Genomic DNA, 22,655 nt, shown 5'->3' on the forward strand with positions numbered 1-22,655 from the left:
TCATAACAAATCATAAAATACCACAAACGATGGGAGGACCCAACCAGCTTGAAATTGCACATAAAACTCGATGATACCGTGTCGGCACATTGGTTCCTCTTTTTCACTCACCTCCGTAATTAGATCAGCGATAATATAAATTTATTGTTCGCCCTATAATGAAGATTTAGCTCCTAGTCTTGTTAGCTGAACAAAAGCCCTATTTTCAAAGACAGGTTATAATTTTAGAGATAATCTTTGGAGCGTTGGCCAGCGTCATCTAGTCTTCTTATTGTTCAGTGATCTCGTTATTAAAAGCGATGAGAAGCTTCCTCGGGTGTCGTCATATTATTCTCTTTATCGCGAACATTTTACAACCTAGCCTGTAATAAAAATATTCTTGCTTGTTTAGCTAACGAGGTCTGTCAATGATCCTCGAGATATCATTTTTAATTTGTTTAAAACGACGCTGTTTTTATTTAAAAATACGTGGAATCATTTGAATGTGGACATATTAATTTTGTTGGTCGGGTTTGCGACAGGAATGCGCGAGGTAAAATATTCTGAAACTTCTCAGAGCGTTGGCACTAACATCATCGTAGTAGTGGGTCCAGTGCATGCACCCTCTGGCGAGGTCAGCGCGTGGGTAGCCAGGCACAGGCCCGTCCTCCCACGCGAGCATACAGGCTCACCTCAGGTTTAATACACCAACCTAACAAAATCACGATAAAGCCATTTGTATTTGGTAGAATCCATTGTTTGGATCCAAAACATTTTGCCGTAGCAAAAGTAAATGCTTTGTATATTTAAATGTGGTTGGTTTTGAAGATAGAATATTTTGTTTTGATCCAATGAAATATCCTTATAGTTGGTTATAAAAGTCTTATCCATTTATCAAATTTTATAAAGCACAGAGTAATAAAACATTAATATTCATAATTAAAGAAAAAATGAGTAATGTTACATCTATGCTCATTTTATGAGGCTTATAACCAATAAATTGGGAGGTTATAATTGTAACAGATATTGTGGATAATATTAAATACACAAACCATTTAAAACGAATGTAATCAAATAGGCAATATGGGTTTTACGATGTTCAATTTGTATGAATAGTTTGTGTACGGGCTATTTCCCACTAGCAGTGCAGTCCCACTTTAAGTGGCACTACAGAATGGACCAATAAATGAGATTTACTCCGTTTAGGACATTAGCATATTTTCGTGGGTGGGTGCATTTGGATCGAGACGGCTAATGTAAACTAAAACTAATGTAATAAAAGGGCCGTGGGTGTTGTATCCTTTGAATTAATATTACCACACGCAGGATTTATTTATCAATTTTGTGTAATTAGTCTTGTGTTCTCTATGACTAGTTAGATGAATTATGAAATATCAATACTCAATTCTTTATTGTTTTCGTCATGTAAGGCTTAAGGTGGGAAACTTAACTATGACACAATGTGAACCCTGTCGGGCACAACAATATAAGTTTAGGAGGAACACACTTTTTCTTCTTCTATGATATCATTTTTATAAATTTCTTGATTCACCTTCTGCTTTTACGAAAACAGGTGTGGTGTCCGTATATGTATTATATTATGTATGTCCTCATTTAAAGACAATATCGCATATTTTACTTTCAACATCTCCGCCAGTTCAATCAATGCAACTTTTCCAGAAATGTCTGACGTTCGTAAATCAAGAGGATTGTCAATGATTTATTTTATTCTTGGTTACGCTATTCGGTTTTCATGTTAAAGTTATTTATTGTGAGATTATGATAATGCTTCTTTTACTGGTAAGAAAAGATTTCCTCGTCATGTGGGCGTTCTAGCTTTACGAGTATCTTCGAACGTATTGAGTGCAGCATCTTTGTGTGTTACTTGAATTGTGTCAAATATTTTTTGGTTCTCATTTTAGAAATGCTTTACTGTTTTATCTTGTGTATTTTTTAGATAATGATCTCCATTATATTTCTCTTTTTTTTAATGTTGTTTGTTCGTGCTTATGGCACTTATTTTTGAGTTTTGTCTATGTCTTCTAAGAAAGGCGATACTTGTTTAGATTTGTGCTATTATTTGTGCAATTATATCTAAACTTTATATAAAAATATCAAATTAACTTGATTTTAGAGCCTGTAAGCAGTTTAACTAATGATTCTCTGCTTGAGAATATTCTAATAGCAACATAGAAAGTCTCATACAGCCATCTTGCAAGGTGTAGTAGATAAACTGAGGGAAATTGATTACTTAATGGTGTTCTTTGACGATGAGGCGACTCGTGATTACCTTACATTACCTATGGCGGTTAGCAAAAACACCGTCATTATAGAACTTAGAGTTTGCATTTTTATTTAATGCTTCATTTTAAGAATGTATTTTCATAGTACGTGTTTTCTTAGTTTAATTTAACATTTTCATAATGAATTTATGAATCAAACAAATTAAAATTGGGTTGAAATATAATTAACATTGTCATATCAACAATACACTTTTCCAAAACTCAAAAAATATTCATGCAACATTTGAACTCAAAAAACGCACTAGTATAATAGCGATGCAAAGGCGAAGGTTGCGCGTGCGCACGTCACGTGATCGTGTTCGCGACGTATCTGCGTTATTTATTGTCGACGTCCGGCCGGGGCTGCACGACCGTACCCGTACAGTGTACACTACACCTACGTACCGTCACCTACAGTATGTTATAAGCCTTATGTTAAAATACGGAATATGTTATGTCAGTTTATCTCTACAGGTTTTGTATTTATTTGTTTAGCTAATTTTATATGTGCTGTGGGCTGTGGCTTGGAATCTGGTATTGAATTTAAAGGATCATTATAGCAGTCGACTTCATCTTCCTTGGGTATTGTCCTCTTATGAGAATTTTCCATGTTGGGTATTTGTAGTTCTTTACACTTAGAACATTATTTAGAATTTGAACAGAATGTAATTCTACAATATCTAAACACTTACTTTTTACTCTACTTTAACTGAGCCATCAGACCACTACAGATAGGTCTGATGCCGACCGAGACTCTTATAAAGATACGTACTTACTTAAATACACACTCCACACCCTTTATTTATACAATGCGTTATTGGTTTCTTCCACATTTTAAAATTACCAAGTCCCACACAATTCGCCTTCACAACTAGTTACATAAATATTTTGATTTATTCTGGCGCAAGAGTGTTCACAAAATTGAATTGTTAATTCTCTTTAATTAATACCAAGGTCCTACCAATCTCGTTTTGTTACAAAAAGCGAATTTTTAAACCGATCAATATTCATTCTGCAACTTGATACCGACCGTCAATCTTAATTTTAATTAATATTATCAAAGAAACCTGTCACACGGAAGCTTCAACTTTGAGTTTATTATAATAAGACTGTGTTTTAATTAACACTATTTTGGAATTTATATTCTAAGAGAATGACTGTTATGTTTGTAAATGTGGAGACATCGAGTGTTAATGTGTTAGCCATTTCAATGTTTGTTGTTTAATTGTGGTCCTAATTGCTCTTATAATTGGGTCGTTGGTCTAGTTTCGAAAACAACTGGTAATTACGTTGTATTTAGAGTAAAGACTTTTTAACAAGCTTTAGGGTTGCTACTTAGATATTATTAATAACTGGGCTAAGATTTTTATGACGTGTATTTTAAAATACTAGCTTTTTAGTTTTGTGGAGAAACCTACAATAACCCTGAACTGAAAGTCACTTCATGTGAAGTAGCACCTATTATTTTTTCTTTCTTAAATGGCAACCGAGTCACCCATGCCGTATTGTCGACTATACTGCCAGTATCGTGGAACAGAACACCTAAACTAAACCCTTACTTGTACTACTAGATGTCACTTATAGGTTGGTGATCAAAATGACGTTAAATGCCACCTATCTTAGCTTAAGCGTGCCTTAAAATTTAGGAGAGATTGGTGATAACGAGCATAAGATTAGTTACCCAATTAACAAATCTTGTTCCATAATACCACACAATACATACAAAAAACATCACATAAATTAATTTGAAAATAAACTACAGCTCGTAAAATTCTTCTATAAAGACCTCCTACGGGGTACAGCCAACGATTCAAATAGAGTAGTATTAAATTAAGTTTTACATAAAGTCCTGTTTAGTTTTGAAGTCAAAAGAAAAGGCTAGATGTATGAATCAGGACAGAAGCACAATAAGTGAGGTAGACATGGAACCAAAGAGCTCAAAGGAGTGTAAAATTACTCCGATGTAGGAACATGCAGTGTAGCTCTTAAAATGGCTCATTATTCACTTAGAACAGTGTGTGGTATGATTTGAGATTGTTAGCCGGCTCATGAACTGTCTTCCTTTTATTTTTATCTTAGTTATAAGTCTATTTAGATCTGGGAATAGTTTTTGCATTGTTTTGAGTTTTAGATGAGGAGAAATATTTCTAAGAAATGATTTTTTTGCCTCCAGTTGTTGTAATTTTGAGATTTTTCCATAATCGTAATCGGGATAGTATGTCGTTTTGTTATCGACGTTTGTTGATTATGCATTTACTTACCTAAATGTTTATCATATCATTAACAAATTCTTTCTCTTTGTTCCAGCTGTACATCCCGATACGCAGGCGAGTTCTGCCAGCATCTGAACCCTTGCCACAGTGAGTCCAGTCCTCGATGCCAGAATGGAGGTTCATGTCGCGTCAGACCAGGAGTCAGTGGAGGGCCACCGTCCTTCGCTTGCGACTGTCCTCTGGGCTTCAGTGCCTCACTGTGTGAGATTAGGATACCAGCTGCGTGTGATTCAGCGCCATGTTTGAATGGAGCTACGTGTCGTCTGACCTCATTAGACACGTATGAATGTGATTGCCCGCCGGGATATACAGGTGAGTCTTTATATTTTTAGTTCATGTAGTTTTATTATGTTCGGTTAAGTTGACAATGAAGGTCATTAACAGAACTTAATTGTCAGTTTTAACTTGATAACTTTAGGTAGATGTAGTATTTTTTTCATAGGGATTGGTGACTGCATTTGGCAATAGGAAATAGGAGTATGCTTCCCTTGTGTTCCCATTTTTCCAGCCACATGTATCACTAGAGTCCCTTGATTTAAAGAAGATACCGTAACCTAATGATATTGGTAATACCAGAGGCGTTCATTGCTCCTATATTATCATCCAATGTTGGATGTCGGATTTCTATAATCACTAATCGTGTTTCTACTAGCATTTTTATAATCGTTAGCTACAGATGCGTATTTAATTATTTTACTTCATTTTTCATATTTATCTTAACTCCTATATCCATTTTTAATCTTCGTTAGATGTTAATGATAATCGGTATCAAGTTAATAGTCTCTCTGTCCGTCTGTATCGTTTATACTCTATGCGTAATTGGTTACGCATTTAGATGATTAATAAACAGGTGTGTGGCTCAAGATAGGACGGTAACTATTGTACTGTAAAGCATTGATTTAATAATAATTAATTGGCTTCGTCTAAGAACACATTTATAGTGCATATCCTGCACCTTTTATGGCTATTGTTATAACTAGCTGTGTTCTGCGTTCATTCGCATTTATTGTTAATAAAATGATGTAGGAGAATTAAAATATAAAGGAATGATCATATTACAATGCGAATGAAATGTTAGAAATGAAGAACATTGTCATTAAAAAGTCTATATAGTATCCAATTAAGGAACGTTATTAATAAAATTGGGATTAATAAATCATGAAAATCTAATAAAGATCAAAAAAGACGATGTACAACATAAAACTCGAGGCGCCCTAAATCACAATCAAAATATGGTAAGATTTAATACACTTGGAAACGTAAACGGTACTAATAAAAGTCTAAATAAAACCGTCATCGAAACCGATGGAGATTTTTATATCACAGTTGGCATAAAATAAATTAAAGAGTATAAAAGACGGACAACTAAAAGCGAAATTCGTTCAGTTAGAGCCTCAAGCGAAACTCGTTTTGGAATATTATGTTATCAAAATGATTTAGTATAGTATAAATGTCGTAAGTTTGGGAAGGAGTAACTAGTAAATTTTGGAAAGTTGCTACAGCCGTTTCCTTTCAAATGCTCTATAGTAATTGCAGCTGTTAAATCTAATTTAGTGCGTACAGTCTTAGTTCATTATTCATAGATTTGATTGCGTTTAGCATTTCAATCGCTGGTATTTTGTCTTTCATATTTTATGCTTCTGCAATACTATCTTCATTTATATTCATTTTAGGATTAAAATCGATATTTATATCTTATTTTGATTTTAAAGCTCATCCTTGATTTCGTTCGTGAGATAGAATTGATTTTACAATTGGTTTCGCTCATCGTCCGAGCACAATGTCCCATTTCTTTATGGCATCCATTCAAAGGTTTCATCTGTTGTTTGTAAGATATCTTTATCCTTAAGTTATTTATTACATTTCACTATAATCTGTGTCGTTTCAAGTATTATGCTAAGAGTTGTAAGGCGTGTTTTAGGTGTTTTATTTGTTGTATTGCCATCATGTACCATAAAATTTATGGCCATAAAAATATCATGAATTGTTTTAATGATGTCACGGTTAATTGACGCTTATTTTTAGTTGGTCCCACAATATTTTTGATACAACAGACGGTCTTTTATTGTTTTTTCTTGTAATCGCATGTTTTTGTGGTAAAGGACCATAATTGCTTTAATGGTATACGTGTCCCTGCTTTGTTTTGTATCTTAAATATGATATGAATTTGTATATTTTTCAAAAATGTAGAAGCTGATGCAGTGATTATGTATGTTTGGTTTATTTTCTTGAAATGAGCCAATTTGGTCCTTCGGTACATTTTTTGTTTGTGAATATTATTATGTGATGGTTCTACGTTTGATTATTTCATCAAAACATTGTAAATGGATTAGTGTCGAATTATTTAATTCTTAATTGGCTTGACGGTTTAAATAAACATCAGATAGGCATAAATTAATAAAATATTAATACTTAAAAATACATTAATATTATAATATGTTAATCTGAAATATAAAGAAACTGTTATTTTTTATTAAATCTAATGTGTAAATATTTAATTTCTAATACTGAACCTTTTACGATTTTAACGGGTGTCGGTCGTAAATAAATAAAATATTAATACATATGTGAACTGTGACGGATTTTAATTAAAATGTAGACATATATTTTGGTCCTTAGGAGGTTTCAAGTCGCTATAAAGTGTCAATTTACATCGCCATAAAATGAGACTAAAACAAAATTGATACGTTATATTCATACTAATTTATTAATTAATACATTTTGCGACAGATGAGTATTTAGAATTTTAGACGTACAATTTTATCACGAAGCTAGAAATGACTTTTCTAAGAAAATATAAAAACTTGTCAATCTAAATTGCACCTTAATTAAATATTATAAACGTTTCATAATATAAAAAAGCTAAATTACGTCACATACATAGTTAACAGTGGCAAGTTGCTGCCATAAGAAGGGAATTTTTGCAAAAAAATCTTCGCCTGCGCCGGCGCACCACAGCCATCTACGGTGAGTCGGTGAGCAATTATGGCGCGCACCATCGCTTAGAAACTCAATATTTTTGTATAAATAGGACTAGTGATTTAGAATACATGGTTTACATTAAGTTTTTAGGACCAAAGGACCAAGCAATTGTTCTGTGTATGGTGAAAATGTTTCTTATAATGCTAAACTTAGAACTCATTATGAAAACTAATTGATGCTGTATTTTCCTAATAAAAATTCTGAATAACTTTTAATAAAAATGGATATGTACAGTATAGACCTTCATTGATATTACACTTAAAAATAACGCAAAGTTTTACAAATGTAATGGTATTAAAACAACACTGCCAACAGCAAATACAAATTAAAATTCCAAATCCGGAATTCCAAAAAAACATCACAGTTCAATTGCCGACGAAAAAAAAAAACAGAAACGGTAAACCGGGTAATTCATTAGATGCATAAACAATTGAAGATCAAATTGGTCGCGTTCACACAACGCGTTTAAGACACGAACCGTTCTTACGTTTAGCTGATATCCAAAAAGTATTACGCGTCGGTAGTTCAGGAAATGACAAATTGCTGACTTTCTATGGCTTTCTCCAACTCCCGTGTGATTCAGGCACTTGTAATATGTAATTTTCCATATAATCTGTTAAAAGTTTTATTCGTTTAATTGAAGATTGTTTCTGATTAGACTTGCCGGCGGTTTCAAAAGTAGGTAGCGCTACTGTAATTGGTTGTCGGCGATATGCAATGCTAGTTGTTTCATTATATCTAATTTACTTTTTATTTGCAATTTTTTTGCAGTCGTCTAATGCTAGTGGCGTCCGCTAATTCTAAAATCGTGATTGCAAATTCCGGTGGGATGTAACACGCTTTATATTGTCTTTCATCTCACAGATTACTGTTATAATTACTAAGATTTATTCAGTGACTGTACAAACTAACTAAAACAAAGCTTTAAGAGTAATAGGATTGCACTTATCCTCTATTTTTGGAGAATTATTAGGTGTTCCAAAAGGACCAGCAATGAAATAAGATATCGATTTATCAAAAAATTTTTTTGGCTATATACGAGTATATGTATATGATGAAAAGTGGGTATACATTGTAATGGCATTATGTACCGTAATGTGCACCTCTGCTTCGGGGATAAAAGATGACGTTGCATGCATTTCTTTGTTCAAAAATTTTAAGCACGTCGTTCCAAATCATTAATATTTTCTTTACTCCAGTGTCTGTGCTAGTGAGCATCGTATCAGTAGTTAACAATTTTGTTTTCTAAGCCTCCATATAGATCGAAGTGATGGCCACAACACCAATTAAGCTCGTTCCACCAATCAAACCGAATTCTTTCGTTTATTCCATTAGTCAGCCTAGCATTCTTATTAGATGATGAATTTCGTGAGGTCATTTTTGGGAATTGCAATACAGTTTCTTGTTTGTTTTAATACTCTTTGTCTGTATCTTTAATATCTTCTTCTACATGTACTTTATATGCCCATTCTCTTTATGGAACAAATAACTGACTATAAATGCAAATGACTGACTATAACACACCAGTACCAGCTCATCTATAAAAGGGCTTAACGGTATCTAAAGCTGAATGAGCAAAATGTTTTCAATTAAGTTCCCGATTATGTTATTTCCAAACTTTATTAATCGTGACCCCTTTATCAATGTAAGCCATACTTTCTCCACCCATTCTCATAGTTACCACTAATTCCTATGCAAATACAGTCATTAAACAAGAAATATTCAATTGTAAAACGATGTCAAGTCCCCAAATTCTATCCGAATCATCAACCACACAAATTATTCGATTAACAATCGATTATGACTTATTGATTGATATAAAAATCGCAATAATCGATACAATTAATATCTGCTCATCTGATCGTTTATATGCTAATTCCTTTTTAGCGATTTTTACCGATTCATCGTCTTCGATGTTTTTGATTAGGTAATTCTAATTATGGATTTTTGGTACATTCTTTATATTGATTGGTTTATGGGTGTTTATTGGTGATATATTCTTTGCCTGTTTTATTAGTTCAGTCATCTCGTCCGCCAGAGCAATGTCTTTTGGCCTTGTAGATGAGTTATTAGCTTCGTACTTTGCATAATCTATTAAAATTTGTTAGGATTTTTATTGTAAATTGTCATTTTAGGACGTTAAGCAATAATTATGGCTTTTTCATTGGGATCTAAAGTGACAGACTCATTTGTTAGATAGATTAATGATTTTCATACTTAATTTTGTATTTCTAATTAATGAATTTCTTTCTCAGGTGATGAGTGCTCCCACGAAGACCACTGTGCGTCTCAGCCCTGTCGCAATGGAGGAAGATGCGTAGCAGACAACAGCACAGCTGCTGGGTACTCTTGCGCCTGTCCTCCTGGCTTCACCGGCTCCCGTTGCACTGAGGACGTGGTGGAATGTTCCAGTGGCTCAGGTCCTTGTCATCACGGCCGATGCTTCAATACCCACGGGTCGTACACGTGTGTGTGTGAGCCTGGGTACACGGGCAGGGATTGTGATGCAGAGTATGTGCCCTGCGAGCCGTCGCCATGTCATCATGATGGAAGGTGTACGCCGCTGGACCAGCTGAGATACGAGTGTGATTGTCCACCTGGTAAGTAACTTTTTGAACTATAATAAAATGTAATTTTGATTTAACTTCTAATTTTGGAATAGTGTCATTGATACTAAACATTGATTTCAATAATGGGTTAGAAAAATGGATCGCTTTGTTAAACTTGATAGTACAACCGTTTAGTACTCTCATTGAAAATTCAAAGTCAAAGCATTTATTTCAATTAATCCTTAATTAGGCACTTTTGAAACATCTTATTGAATTGACCGTCTGTGAAGCTAGGTATTAGGTGCTCGATTCAAATGAAGTTTCATTATAATATTTAGCCGTTGAATTACTTTCCAAAACACATTACTCAGATATACAGGTATTAAAATCAACACCCAAACAGGGTGTGTCTCAAAGATGTTTTATCTTAAACGGACATGTTCAATAACTTTCTTAATGTCCATGTTCGGCAGTATTATTCAATCAGAAAGATGTACAAAGTTGCAGTGTAAGTCACCATAACCGGTGCTACTGAGACTGGGCAGTTACTGTGAATTTTCGCAACAGTATGGGCGTGGTCCTAGGTGTAACTTTAAATAATATGTAGCTATTTACATATGTGATGTGATGTTCTGTTTTGGTATGCAACGTCACGCCTTTTATCCCCGAAGAGGTAGGCAGATGTGCACATTACGGCAAAGTATTACTGGGCTTTTTTCGAAAATTTCTCAGTATTAGCACAGAGTCTGGAATTATGCCCAGTATATGGCAATAGGCTCACCCCCTATTACATGGGACTTATAACACAAATGGTGAAAAGTGGGTGTACATTGTATAGTAGCATCTGTTTTCGTAATCAAGAATCAAAGGATTATAGGTCTTATTTCAGTCTCTATCTATTCTTTCGAGAGAAATGCTATGAAGTAAGTTAATATCAAAACAAATGCATAAAATTTAAATATCATAACCAATAACTATGCTCAGAGAACAACTGGCAAGTGGCAGGCAAGTACTAAACAAACCTAACCTATTTCAAAATTGAATTTACGATTTACGCATTAGGTTATAACTGCGTTTCTAATCTATATCGAGACACCTTATTAAAGTCAAGTACCTAGGTACCCTAGAGCAGTGGTTGGCAACCTTTTGGATGCGGGGGCTACAAGATAGTAACGTATTAAGTTGAGCAGTTGCTTGAGCTTGTAAACCTAAAATATTTGAAATTATATTATCAAAAAGCATACGATTGAATTGAGAAAACTGTATTAGTACCCCTTTTTTTAGAAATCCTTACAGTTTTATAGGGTCATCAAATCTGCCTTTATTCTGGCCAATATCTAAATCGACTTGTTGAATTTTAAGAACTAAAAAATAATTCCATATTTACACAAAAAGACATCGACAAACTACGAGCAACTCATTAGTATTCACGTAACTTTGATGAGGAACTCGACTAATTTCAACCCATGCTAGAGGCTCATATTCATGAGAAGCATTCCGCGATATACGCTGCGATTTTCGCGCTGCTACTGATTCGCTCTTAAATTAATTAGTACATATCACGGAAGTTATAATAAAATTACAAGTAACTCGATGATAAACCTAATGTTGGCAACCGCAGCCCCAGACGACCAACTTTCCAAGGTCCAACCTAACATTTTCTCATACCAATAAACAGTATAAGATATTCCAACGCAAATATAATTCACACTACATAATGTCATTGGACTTGAAGTCGAGAAAGTGCGATATATTTACGACCTTATCGCCTTCATTTGTAGGTTACTTATTAATAATTGTTATCTAGTGTGTGCTTGAGAATCGTATTAATTATGTCTCTGTTAATCTTGGTAATTTGTAGTTCGTGCCTTGTTTATTTGGTAATGAAAGTGGTGGGGTCAGTCTTGGGTGGAGATTTGATAGAAACTGCTAACATAAAACAGTAGACATACTTTTTCTTTCTCTTGTGATATTTTACATTAAAATCACAATGTTTTTTTGGATTTTCTATTCATAAAATATGTAAGGGTTAAAGTTACGGTGGCTTTATATCATAATCATACACTGTGTTATGATACTACGCTTTATGTCATAATCATACACTGAGTTATGATACTAAGCTATGTAGCTCGAATATGCGATGTATCGGTAGAAGGGAAGCCATCCATAGGACACATCTAAAGCACGCATCTTTTCATATAAATTTCATTCCATATCTAGTTGATCCGTTTCCACCAGTGCTAAGCTATGTGTACCAATGGATATAATTGGTGGAAGCCAAACGCATCCACAGCAACGTAGCATAGCACATCTCTGGTAGATAAGCACGCGCTGCCAACTAGTTCCGCGCGCACTATAGTTTCATCTGTTATTTCACTCAAAAATCTAATCCCAACAAACATCATTGTCTCAGTCAGACTATTTGACTGGAACTTTCATACATGATACAATCACAAATTCTCTCGATAAACGTCAATAAAGCAGCCATCACTATTATAACGTATAAGAAACCGAGTCTAGACACGCACTGGGCCATAAAGAGGACAGCCATAATCTCAGTGCGTTATTTACGTCAGTTCTCGATCATAAAGTCGACTGTGGCCTAGGGCGACCACGACCAACGAAAGCTGTAGAACCAAATGGGTATACTGCATAAATCTATAATGTTAATGTTCTGTGTTTATCTAGGCTGTGTATAAGTTGTGTTTGTGGAGGTTTAAATGACAATGTGTTTTAATTTGAGTGGTGGAGGGTCTGTTTTTGTTTGAATGCAGCTAGATCTGAGAAGGTTATTAGAAAAAAAAATCGAATGATTTTTTTGGACTAATCTGTATAATAACCTTGATGTTATTAGAAGTTTTGTACTTAGTATTCCATTTAAACTATTGTTAGTTAGACCTACTTTACTGCCTTTTTCTGGGAAATGGTGCGGGTTGATATAAATTTCAACTGACCTCTCTCAGAAAAAATCATATTGCTGTTTACTAAGGAAATTAAACATACCCACTTCAATAACACTACACTCCATTATTTTAATAAACCGTGTAATTTCGCTAAAAACTAACCGCAATGACACAACAGTTACGTCACAATTTTTGTAGCTGCGCCGGCGCATCTAGGGTTCATTAGCTTTCATTACGCCGTTGCAAAATGGTGGTGAGCACTTGCAAAACTTTTTACTGAGAACCATACAGACAGTAGCACATGAAGATACACAAAAGAAACAAAAGGCATTTTCAACTTTATATTATTGTGATAGCGTTGAAAATCTTTTAAAGATTTTTGACAGTTCAGGGTAACTTGATGTGCTGGTATCTGCACCATATTTTGATGCTCCATATTCGTGTTGATGAGAAAAAATTGCGTAACTAGGAAATGATGGTTATAGTGACAAGCAGTGGGAATTAAATGAAGCTTTTTGTAATTTTATTGTTCACGTGATGTAGATTGTAGGTGTAGGTACATAATTAAATGCGTTTATTATACACGCTGTATTTTATTGTTTAGCTATCGAAATTATTCTCATTGATATCATAGAGAGGGAGAATATAGCAAAAAACAAACTATCTGCAATGTCACGCCTTGTATCCCCGAAGGGGTAGGCAGAGGTGCACGTTACAGCACGTAATGCTATACAATGTTCACTCACTTTTCATGATTTGTGTTATAAGTCCCATGTAATAGGGGGTGAGCCTATTAATGTCATATATCGGGTACAATTCTAGACTCCGTGCTACTACAGAGAAATTTTTCGACAAACCGAAAAAAGCCCAGTAATACTCTTGTCAAACAAACTATCTACACTTATAAAACACACATTAATAATATTAAACAAAGTGTAAAATACAAGTGAAAAGAATTTAAACTCCAAATAAACATCTCTAAACCAATAGCGAACAATATGGACGATAAATTAGACCACACACTTGAACCGCAACGGAATAATTGACCAATGACTCGATAGAATTCAATGGAGACCACTTTCTCCCACATAACACTGAGGCAGGACACATCGATACACCACTTCAATTAGCTCAATGACGTCACACCCAAACCCAAGTGTGGGAACTAAGTCCCACAATTAACACCCAAACACTCATTTATTGCCAGAACATAAACAACGGAACGCTTGATCATGTGAAAAAATACTGGAAATTTTACTAGATACAATTTTGATTTTGGTAGTACTTAATGAAGAATTTATAAAAGTCACACTGGCCGTGTTTAATGTAAATTCGATTCAATTATGGCGTGCTAAAGTTGTAAATGGAATGGGTAATGAAGATGGTGATTTATTTGGACCTGTGCTATGGGAAGAAGGTAAACGTGATGACATAATTTACGAAAATTTAACTAGCCAAGTGCGAGTACTCACGTCATCTGGATTTCAAGTTGTTATTACTAATTTAGACCTTCAGACCTTTAACTTTAAGTAGTATTTTGTTTGACAGATAATTAAGTTGTAAGAGCTTTTCCTCAGTAATTACGTCTTTGACTACCAGACTCCCTACTGCTATTTTTCTTGGGTCTGTCTCCACCAAAATGTTTGTTTCTACTCTCCAAGTTCCATCATAATTATTATACACTCCTTTTTCTTTTATATTATCACTTCTCACACAATCTATCCACGACCGATTGCTATCATTCTATCATCTTCATCTTTTAGCAAAAATGTTATTATGTCGATCGCGTGTCCCTTTGTCTCCAATCCATGGATTAACATTAATTCTATTACTGAGAATTTTGTTATAAACAGTAATCTCAAGTAATGTATACCTAATTACCTAGGTTTAGCTAGACTGTCAGGTTTTTACCGCATTCCCATTCATCTGAGTACTTCTCTTACTAATCTGCACGCTTCGGCGACTCCTTTGATTACACACCTATTATTCTTATCTTCATTATTGCAAATGAATTTGTAATTGAAATGTATTCTATTATTGTTTTTGATAGATTTCGTATTTTTATTATTAGGCTGAAAAGTTTTTGTAATAAAACACAAAGATTCAAAAAGCTAGGGCAGAAATAGTCTTAAAAATAAATGGCTATATTGCAATAATCTTAATTTCAATGATTTTATTGCAAATACTTGTTTTGTTTCGCATCTTTGATCTTGATACTCAAAGCCAGATAATTATCTTGATTGCGATCTCTTTTAATGAACTTATCGATTGAAAATCTCACACGTCATCTTAAAGACGGATACATATCTCTGAAGAGTTACTTAGCTTTTTTAAATATTACAAAATTCAATTCGTTTACACGGGGCTTAAATTCTATTCGTTTACTTGTAACTTGTTATTTATTAATTAATATCTAGACATTAGATTGTAATAAAATAATTCCTTATTAAAACTTTCATGAGATATACTAAATTAATTGTTAAATAATAACAACTTATCATGAATATCAGCTTCTAGCATGGCTTGAAACTAGTCGAGTTCCTCGTCAAACAGTTACGTGAGTAAGCCGACTTTGACTGCCAACAAAAATCTGTTATGGGCAAGTCCTCCGCTAGTGATGTTACTTTTACTGGCCCATGGCGTTTAATGTGTTAAGCAATCATAGATTTTTGCAAAATTCAAACTTTTCTATAACCACTAGTATAACTAAGTAATAATATTATTATGTCCCAACGGTTCTCCAACCAAAATTAAAAACATCAATCATACGACACAAAACTATCCATTAACCCGTCTCATTTCCTTCACAAAAACCGTCATTATTAATTTTCCTATTAAATAATATATGAATCATTAACACATGTCCAAATAGGCTTGACATGTGTTCGTTTGTAATAACAGCTTCCGTGCTGTCCTCACTATGGGAATGCTGGGAGAGGATCTCTCACAGTACCATATTATGTTAATCTAACCGTTAATTATATTCCCCAGTCCACTAAACAAGAAACACCAATATTTGGGACCAATATTAGTGACCAATTTATCTTGGTCTCGCTTTGTGTAACCTTTCTTTACGTTTGACGGTCAGTTTATATTGGTTTTGCATAGCTTAATGTGAAGTTGTGTACCAATCATGGCGTCCAAATTCAAATATGGCGGAGGGATTGAATTTTGAATTCGAAACGTTTGTTTGATTATGTGGTCAATAGATGTTGGGAAATAAAGGAAATGAGTGTTGGTATTGTATTTGATATTTTTCCGCAAAGGAATATTTTAGCAAACCTTCATATATGTTGAAGAAGATTACATGCTTTTTTTAGGATGGAATATCATCTCATGACTTCTCCCGTCTGCAAGGCGAGGAGAGTGTCAGATTATTACTGGCTAAAAACCACCCCGTTCCTACTCCTGCTTTTTGAGCCGGAGCCCCGGTAATCCCGCTAGGTAGTCCGCAGCTCCGGATGAATAGATGCCACGAAATTAATTGAACATAACGGCTCACTCACGCGATTTAATTGAGAAAAGCTCTACTAGTTGTGTGCTACCACTTTTATCCAGACTAGATCATATTAGGTATTATTTATTACAACAAAATTATGGAACCAATTGGACTCTGTAGCTACAACATATTAATTAAGCATTTAATTCCAAACTCAGAAGGAGACGTAACATATTACGTATGTTAATTTTTTTAATGGAAAAATTTAATTCCCCTGCATCATTTCAAAATTAATTATAAAGGAAATGTTTAGTTTCGTTTTATATACAATAAAAAAATTAACAATTTTGTCTCCTACACATTAAATTGACGGCGTGAAGATAAAGATCTGCGCTTACGCATCTTCGGAGACAGTTTTATTCGTGACCTTCGTTTTATGATTAGGCCATGGCATTTTCAATCTTATTTAGTGCTAATTAGGACTAAATTGCTTAATTAAGTTGAAGTTTTAGAATACTTTTAAGTCTGTTTTTATGGGCAATGTTTTATGGTGTGCCTTATTCCTTCGAATGGGAATCGAGTCGTTTTCAAGCGATTCTATGGTGCTTTCCGCTTTAGTTGCTTAATTTTTAATGGCACTCACAATTACATAGTTTAATGTTTAGAGTTTATGAGTAGTAAAATAATAGAATAAAAGATTTTTATGCGTTTTAAATCTTAATTTAGTGTAGGGTGCCCTCTAGCTAGTGATGTGGTGATATCTACGATCCGATTGTGGCTCGAGATAGTTCTGTTTATAGTTTAATTGAACTATAAATATTGACCAGTAGGTACTATTCGTTCAAGGTACCTATGTCAAAACATATCAACATCCCTCCAATTTTAGGCGAAAAAACAAGTAACCAAATGACGTCACAAAAGACAGTAGAATCTATTTCCAGCACAAAACAAACATTGTAAAATCCGTATTCGGTAAAATCGTTACCAAAATATTTACCGTCGACTTTCCGCGCGTCGTTTTCGAAGCAAAAAATGGCGTCGAAAGATTTGAACGCGGCGTCGGCGCCTGCGCAGCTACGGTAAACAGTTGCACATGTGTTAGCCGTGGGAACGGGTCGGTTAATGAACATAATGTTATTCTTTACTTGCTAATCGAAGCGTATGGAGTGTGGTGTGATTTCCACACTTCTAGATTAACTGTAGGATGGGTCAAGATGAAATTGGCTTAATTTATTTAATTGACTGTCATTATTGTGACTGGCTGCTCATTGAGTGTCCAATCCGATTTCTGGTTTGGAAAGTAACAGTAGAGTTTCAGATTATCCCAGTTTGTATGAATACAGTGTCTGAAATTAATCCCCTTGTATGTTCTTATGACATAAGGCACCCCCTACAGTCTTCCCCAAAACATGTCTGGTATAGTTTAGGACCATAAAATACGTGTTTTTACTTCCATGAGTCGTAAGTTCATAACATAACATGCGAAATAAACAAATAAAGAAGTAATTAATAGTATTGAGTACTGTATCTGTTATTAGTATGTTTCTGCATCACCTAAAGGTTTGGCTGCTAGAAAAAATATGTATGCGGCATTAAGCCCACCTTATATACATATCAAGTGTTATAAATAAAGAAATAATACGACACGCATCGATGACTATACGCTAGGCATCAATTCGGTCTCAGTTGTCCACCTCAAAATTAAGACTGTTCTCAAGATTTTAATTGAAATCCTGTAATGACTCATTGGTCTTTAAACAGCTATTTATTCCTCTATTTCTTTAAAGCTAATTATCTTTCCTTCTTTTTCTTTTTCCTAGTGTTTAGCATGTTGTTTTAAGATAATTTTAACAAAAAATAGTCCCATGACTAAAGCTAGCTCTAAAAACTTAGTTTTATGGTCCACTGGTTTCTGCTGAGCTTAAATTGTCTATTTTTTCACCTGAGACTTTAAATTTAGTCTCATTAAGAACAGTGTTAGTTAAAAGATTTTTAATGCTGTGATTTTTTTTTGTTTGGCTCATTGGTTTAGTCTTTAGTGGTTTTGAACAAAGGAATACAGTGGTCTAGTTTTTATCATGATTTTTGGCATCCGAATAGTCATAAATACTTTGGTTTCAATTCCAGTGTACAACTTTTGTAGGTTCAAAGCCAAAAGTTCTGTGGATAGGTCTTTTGACAATAAAAACTCTTTTCCATATGAAGACATTTCAGACTTGACGGCAATAAATAAATACCTATTAAATTCCCCAAAGAAATTATAAATATTAGAAACTTTTTGTTACCTTTCTTCACCTACTGGTATAACCCTTTCAAAACACAAGGCGGGGTCCAATGACTTCATCTATATAACAACACCCCTTTAATCTATAATACATGACACGTGTTTTTCATCTCAAAGCCGCTAAACACTTCAGAGTCTAAAATAGAAAACACATGTGTTACTTGCTATAAGTAGTCTATCAAAATTTTAAGAGTATAGATGACTAATTAATTTGGGAACTTTTAGATTTCGGAACTCTCATGCTTATGAAGTTATGACTCATGGTCTAAGAATTGTCAGATTCGAATCGTATTGTATCACTTCAGTTAAAAAGAACTGTTTAACAATTTTCTATAGATCTGATTGTATTAGGAATGCATTCTTGGTTCAATTTTGGTATGATTCATAATATAATTTCTGTTGCAAGTGTATGTAACTTCTTCATAAGTAGCGGTATAAGGTGTATCTACATCGAATGCTACTTCTGATTCAGAAGTCAAAACAACGAGCTCAATCCATTCAACATTCACATCTTCACAGGCAACATAAAATACCTTTCAACCTCCGTCCTATAGTTTAGAATGTAAAATAATAAATGTAATAGCCGCTCCAAGCGATTTATCATTCGTCGTTATCTAAATCTTTCATCTTTCCTCAGGTTATCGCGGGCAGAACTGCGAGATCGACATCGACGACTGTCCTGGCCACTTGTGCCAGAATGGCGCGACCTGCGTCGACGGGCTCAACTCCTACACTTGCGAGTGCCCGCCCACTTTCACCGGGACCCTCTGCGAGATAGATGTCGACGAGTGCGCTCTCAGGTAAGCCTTTGACCTCACCTACCTCAGTCTTATGATGTCCTGGTACTTTCTGATCTGTATCGCCATAATGATTTGTATGAGCGACTTTAATATTACTGTAATTAGAAACTGTGCTCTAAAATCTACATATAAAGTTACTTAGCACTGTATATAAACCTTTCTGTTTATCAAGCAACAACAAGCGAAACACGATACCTTTAACTTTGCGCTGAACTTTAGAAATGCTATTCTATTGTTTATTGAAAGCTAACAAGACAATTGTAAAGTATATTCTAGCGTCGATAGTTGAACGATTCTTTGGCCATTCAAGTCTAAGGGACAGTCGATTTTACCGACAGTATTGACATCAAGCTGAGTGACAAGAGAATAGGGTCTTGATGAATGATAGAGAATACAAGATGAAATAATAGCTTTTATTACATCGCAAGAACCTTTCACGTTAATAACTCTATTTGTCGGTGGGTTGCATTGTTTAAGGCATCATTAAAAACCTGTAACATAGCTTGTGTACTTGGCTACGACATTTAACACTATAGAAGTGAGTAACATTAATATTAACTTTTTATTGATCATTTTGCGTACGAGTTCTGAGAACGCGAAAACTAGTCGAGTAATTAAATTAACAAATCGAAGAACTGATCTTATCGTTGATATAGATAAATGAAGATATCCGACGATGAAACTGTTAAGATCTTTGCACGAATCAACAAAGCGAGAACCGCTACTTTGATGAAGCTCCTCAGAAAATACTGTCAATTATATAAAATTAATTGCACTTTTATAAAATTGTTGTTACTGTGCTAATGCGGAGCCAATACTATTAGTTACTGGTGAAATTGAAGGCGAGGAATAACAGTCCCGCGGCCTCCTGGAGTATGACTCAGCATCATTTTTATTGACAATCAGGCTTCCATACTTAAACAATTTCTACACATACAGTTACATCTCGCCAATTTGTTGCCGCATGTATCCTTGGACCTCGAAGCACGGCCATAATTGACAATGAAATATTACCGCGGCCATACCAGCTGTCATAGGATTATCGACTTTATTACCCAGATGAAAGGGGCGCGGTATGCTCGGATTGGAAAATATGTGTTGCGGGATATTATTCGCTTGTCAAGCAATCGGCGCGGCCCAATTAAGCCAGCGTCCCGGCAAAATGAAGTCTGGAACGGATCGGATGATTGCACCGCCGAAAAAGCAAATTTGGCCAAAGATTACTCCTTATTACATACACACAAGGCTGAATTTAGGGAAGACGATTATTTTAAAAACAAAGCCGCGTCCTGATCTCCGTAATTCAATATGAGACGCCATGTTGGATGACGCTCAGCATGCGACTATGTCCATATTACATTTTTTTGCGTAACTCGTTAAAAAACCGACAAGTTAATGAAACGAATTACTGCCAAATGTTATTATAAACGGGCTAATGATATCTACATCTGTATTGAGATGTTTTTTGTATGATACAATATCATCGCGGCCGTGTGTCGATGTATTGGGCGTTAATTACAAAATAACTCGTCAAGAAGTCAACGGCCCCGCGTCTCAAGCGACGACAGAATAGCGGAACACGCTTCATTCTTCCTGTTTACTTTATCATGTTTGTACTTTTGATTTTTCTAAGTGATTCCACAATCCGCATACTAATTTACTTGGGAAATGTTCGAGTAAAGTCTCTTTCTACATTTTTAGGAGGCGCTAGATCGTTTTCGACCTTGACGCTAATGGCGTTGAATTCATTATCGTTATTGACGACTTGTACATTATCTGTCAAATTAAAGTGGCGTCTAAATTATACGTCCGCTAAATTCTCACATCGTCGTGTAGGATCAATGTCCTAAGTCGCCATGTGCGATGCGCCGTTCCTTCATTAATTGTTACCTAATGATTGGCTAGAAAAAACTTTATGTTCCTACGTTCGCACGGTATAGACTCGCGTTCATAATACTTTAGCGTTTGTAAACGCAAATGACTTCATTTTTTCCTATAATTGCCTTCTGAAGTGATGATTAGATGTATTAATGACCGTTCAAGCACTTCTTTATTAAGTAAATACTTGGAAATAATTTAAATAATGTGATTTATGACTTGGATTGCGGGAGATGTGTACTTTGTTTAAACATCCATGAGTTGAACGTTTATCTGGCTTCTGTTTTTGTCTTTCGTATAGTTTTTATATGTATCAAATTCACGTCCGGCAAGATTTTAGCACAGATCGTGTGGCTTCTCTCTATCCGGAATTCAAGGCTTCATATGATCAGGGGTGGAAACTGAATGTTTTTGTCCTGAGAAACTAACTTCATGAGCATGTTAAGATAATTATATCTTCATACTATTTGTAGAAAGAAATGAGTCCTTTTTTATATAAGTGTTTTCACCCATAATTACAGGAGCTAAGATTTTTTACCTAAAATGCTCTTAAATCGTCTTCGAGATGAAAACCGATATTTCATCTTTAGTTTCGGATTAAGGGCTTACGGTACTTCCTACGTTCTTTCGCACGAGAATTAATTTAACTGCATTCATTTTATTCCCAGTTTGGTTAAATGTCGCGTGAATCGAATTGTAGGAATTCGGAACATTCACTGTTCACTATCCATATCAATAGACTAAATAATCTTCTGCTATTGGACAGACATATTATATATATCAAACAATATGTATACAATGAAAACTACTGAGAGGTAAAAATTGGTTAGGGTAGGTGTTAGGTAGGTGTGACAGGAGTCCTAAAATCAAGCACCTAGAAATTCCCATTGGGATAACAGAACTTTTTTATGGTTTAGAAATCGAAAACAAAAGCTAGCCATGAATATTTGAGACGAGATTGATCATTACTCGTGTTTATTATTCTATGTTACCTACCATGTCCGAAATATGCTATAAATGGAACAATCCAATATTTCTCTTCAATAGCTCGTAGATGGAGATTGATTGATGTGTTCGAGATGAAAGATGGCGCCGATTGTTCATACCTTTAATGCACAATAGAAGACAATCCTCAAAGTGCATCATCAATATTACAATATATGATACAAGAACATTTATAACGTAATTATTATCATTAGTTTTTATTCATATCTTCTTACCATCTTCAATATAAACGTATAAAATCTTGTACGCTCATTAAATTTCTTTATCTTTGCTATAAGTTC

General features: G+C 34.7%; 1 protein-coding gene across 4 annotated transcripts in view; it reads left to right on the forward strand.

Annotated features, from left to right (window-relative positions):
* LOC118262320 (neurogenic locus Notch protein) overlaps nucleotides 1-22,655 on the forward strand; it is a 139,486-nt gene that overhangs the window by 81,190 nt on the left and 35,641 nt on the right. For all 4 annotated transcript variants that reach the window (XM_050697804.1, XM_050697806.1, XM_050697807.1 and 1 more), the window contains exons 3-5: nucleotides 4,569-4,846; nucleotides 9,772-10,116; nucleotides 19,329-19,491. In XM_050697804.1, coding sequence (XP_050553761.1) covers nucleotides 4,569-4,846; nucleotides 9,772-10,116; nucleotides 19,329-19,491 — 786 coding nt within the window. The remainder of the gene's footprint in view (nucleotides 1-4,568; nucleotides 4,847-9,771; nucleotides 10,117-19,328; nucleotides 19,492-22,655) is intronic.

This window comes from Spodoptera frugiperda, chromosome 12 (genome assembly GCF_023101765.2).
Source record: "Spodoptera frugiperda isolate SF20-4 chromosome 12, AGI-APGP_CSIRO_Sfru_2.0, whole genome shotgun sequence".
NCBI classification, from domain to species: Eukaryota; Metazoa; Arthropoda; class Insecta; order Lepidoptera; family Noctuidae; genus Spodoptera; species Spodoptera frugiperda.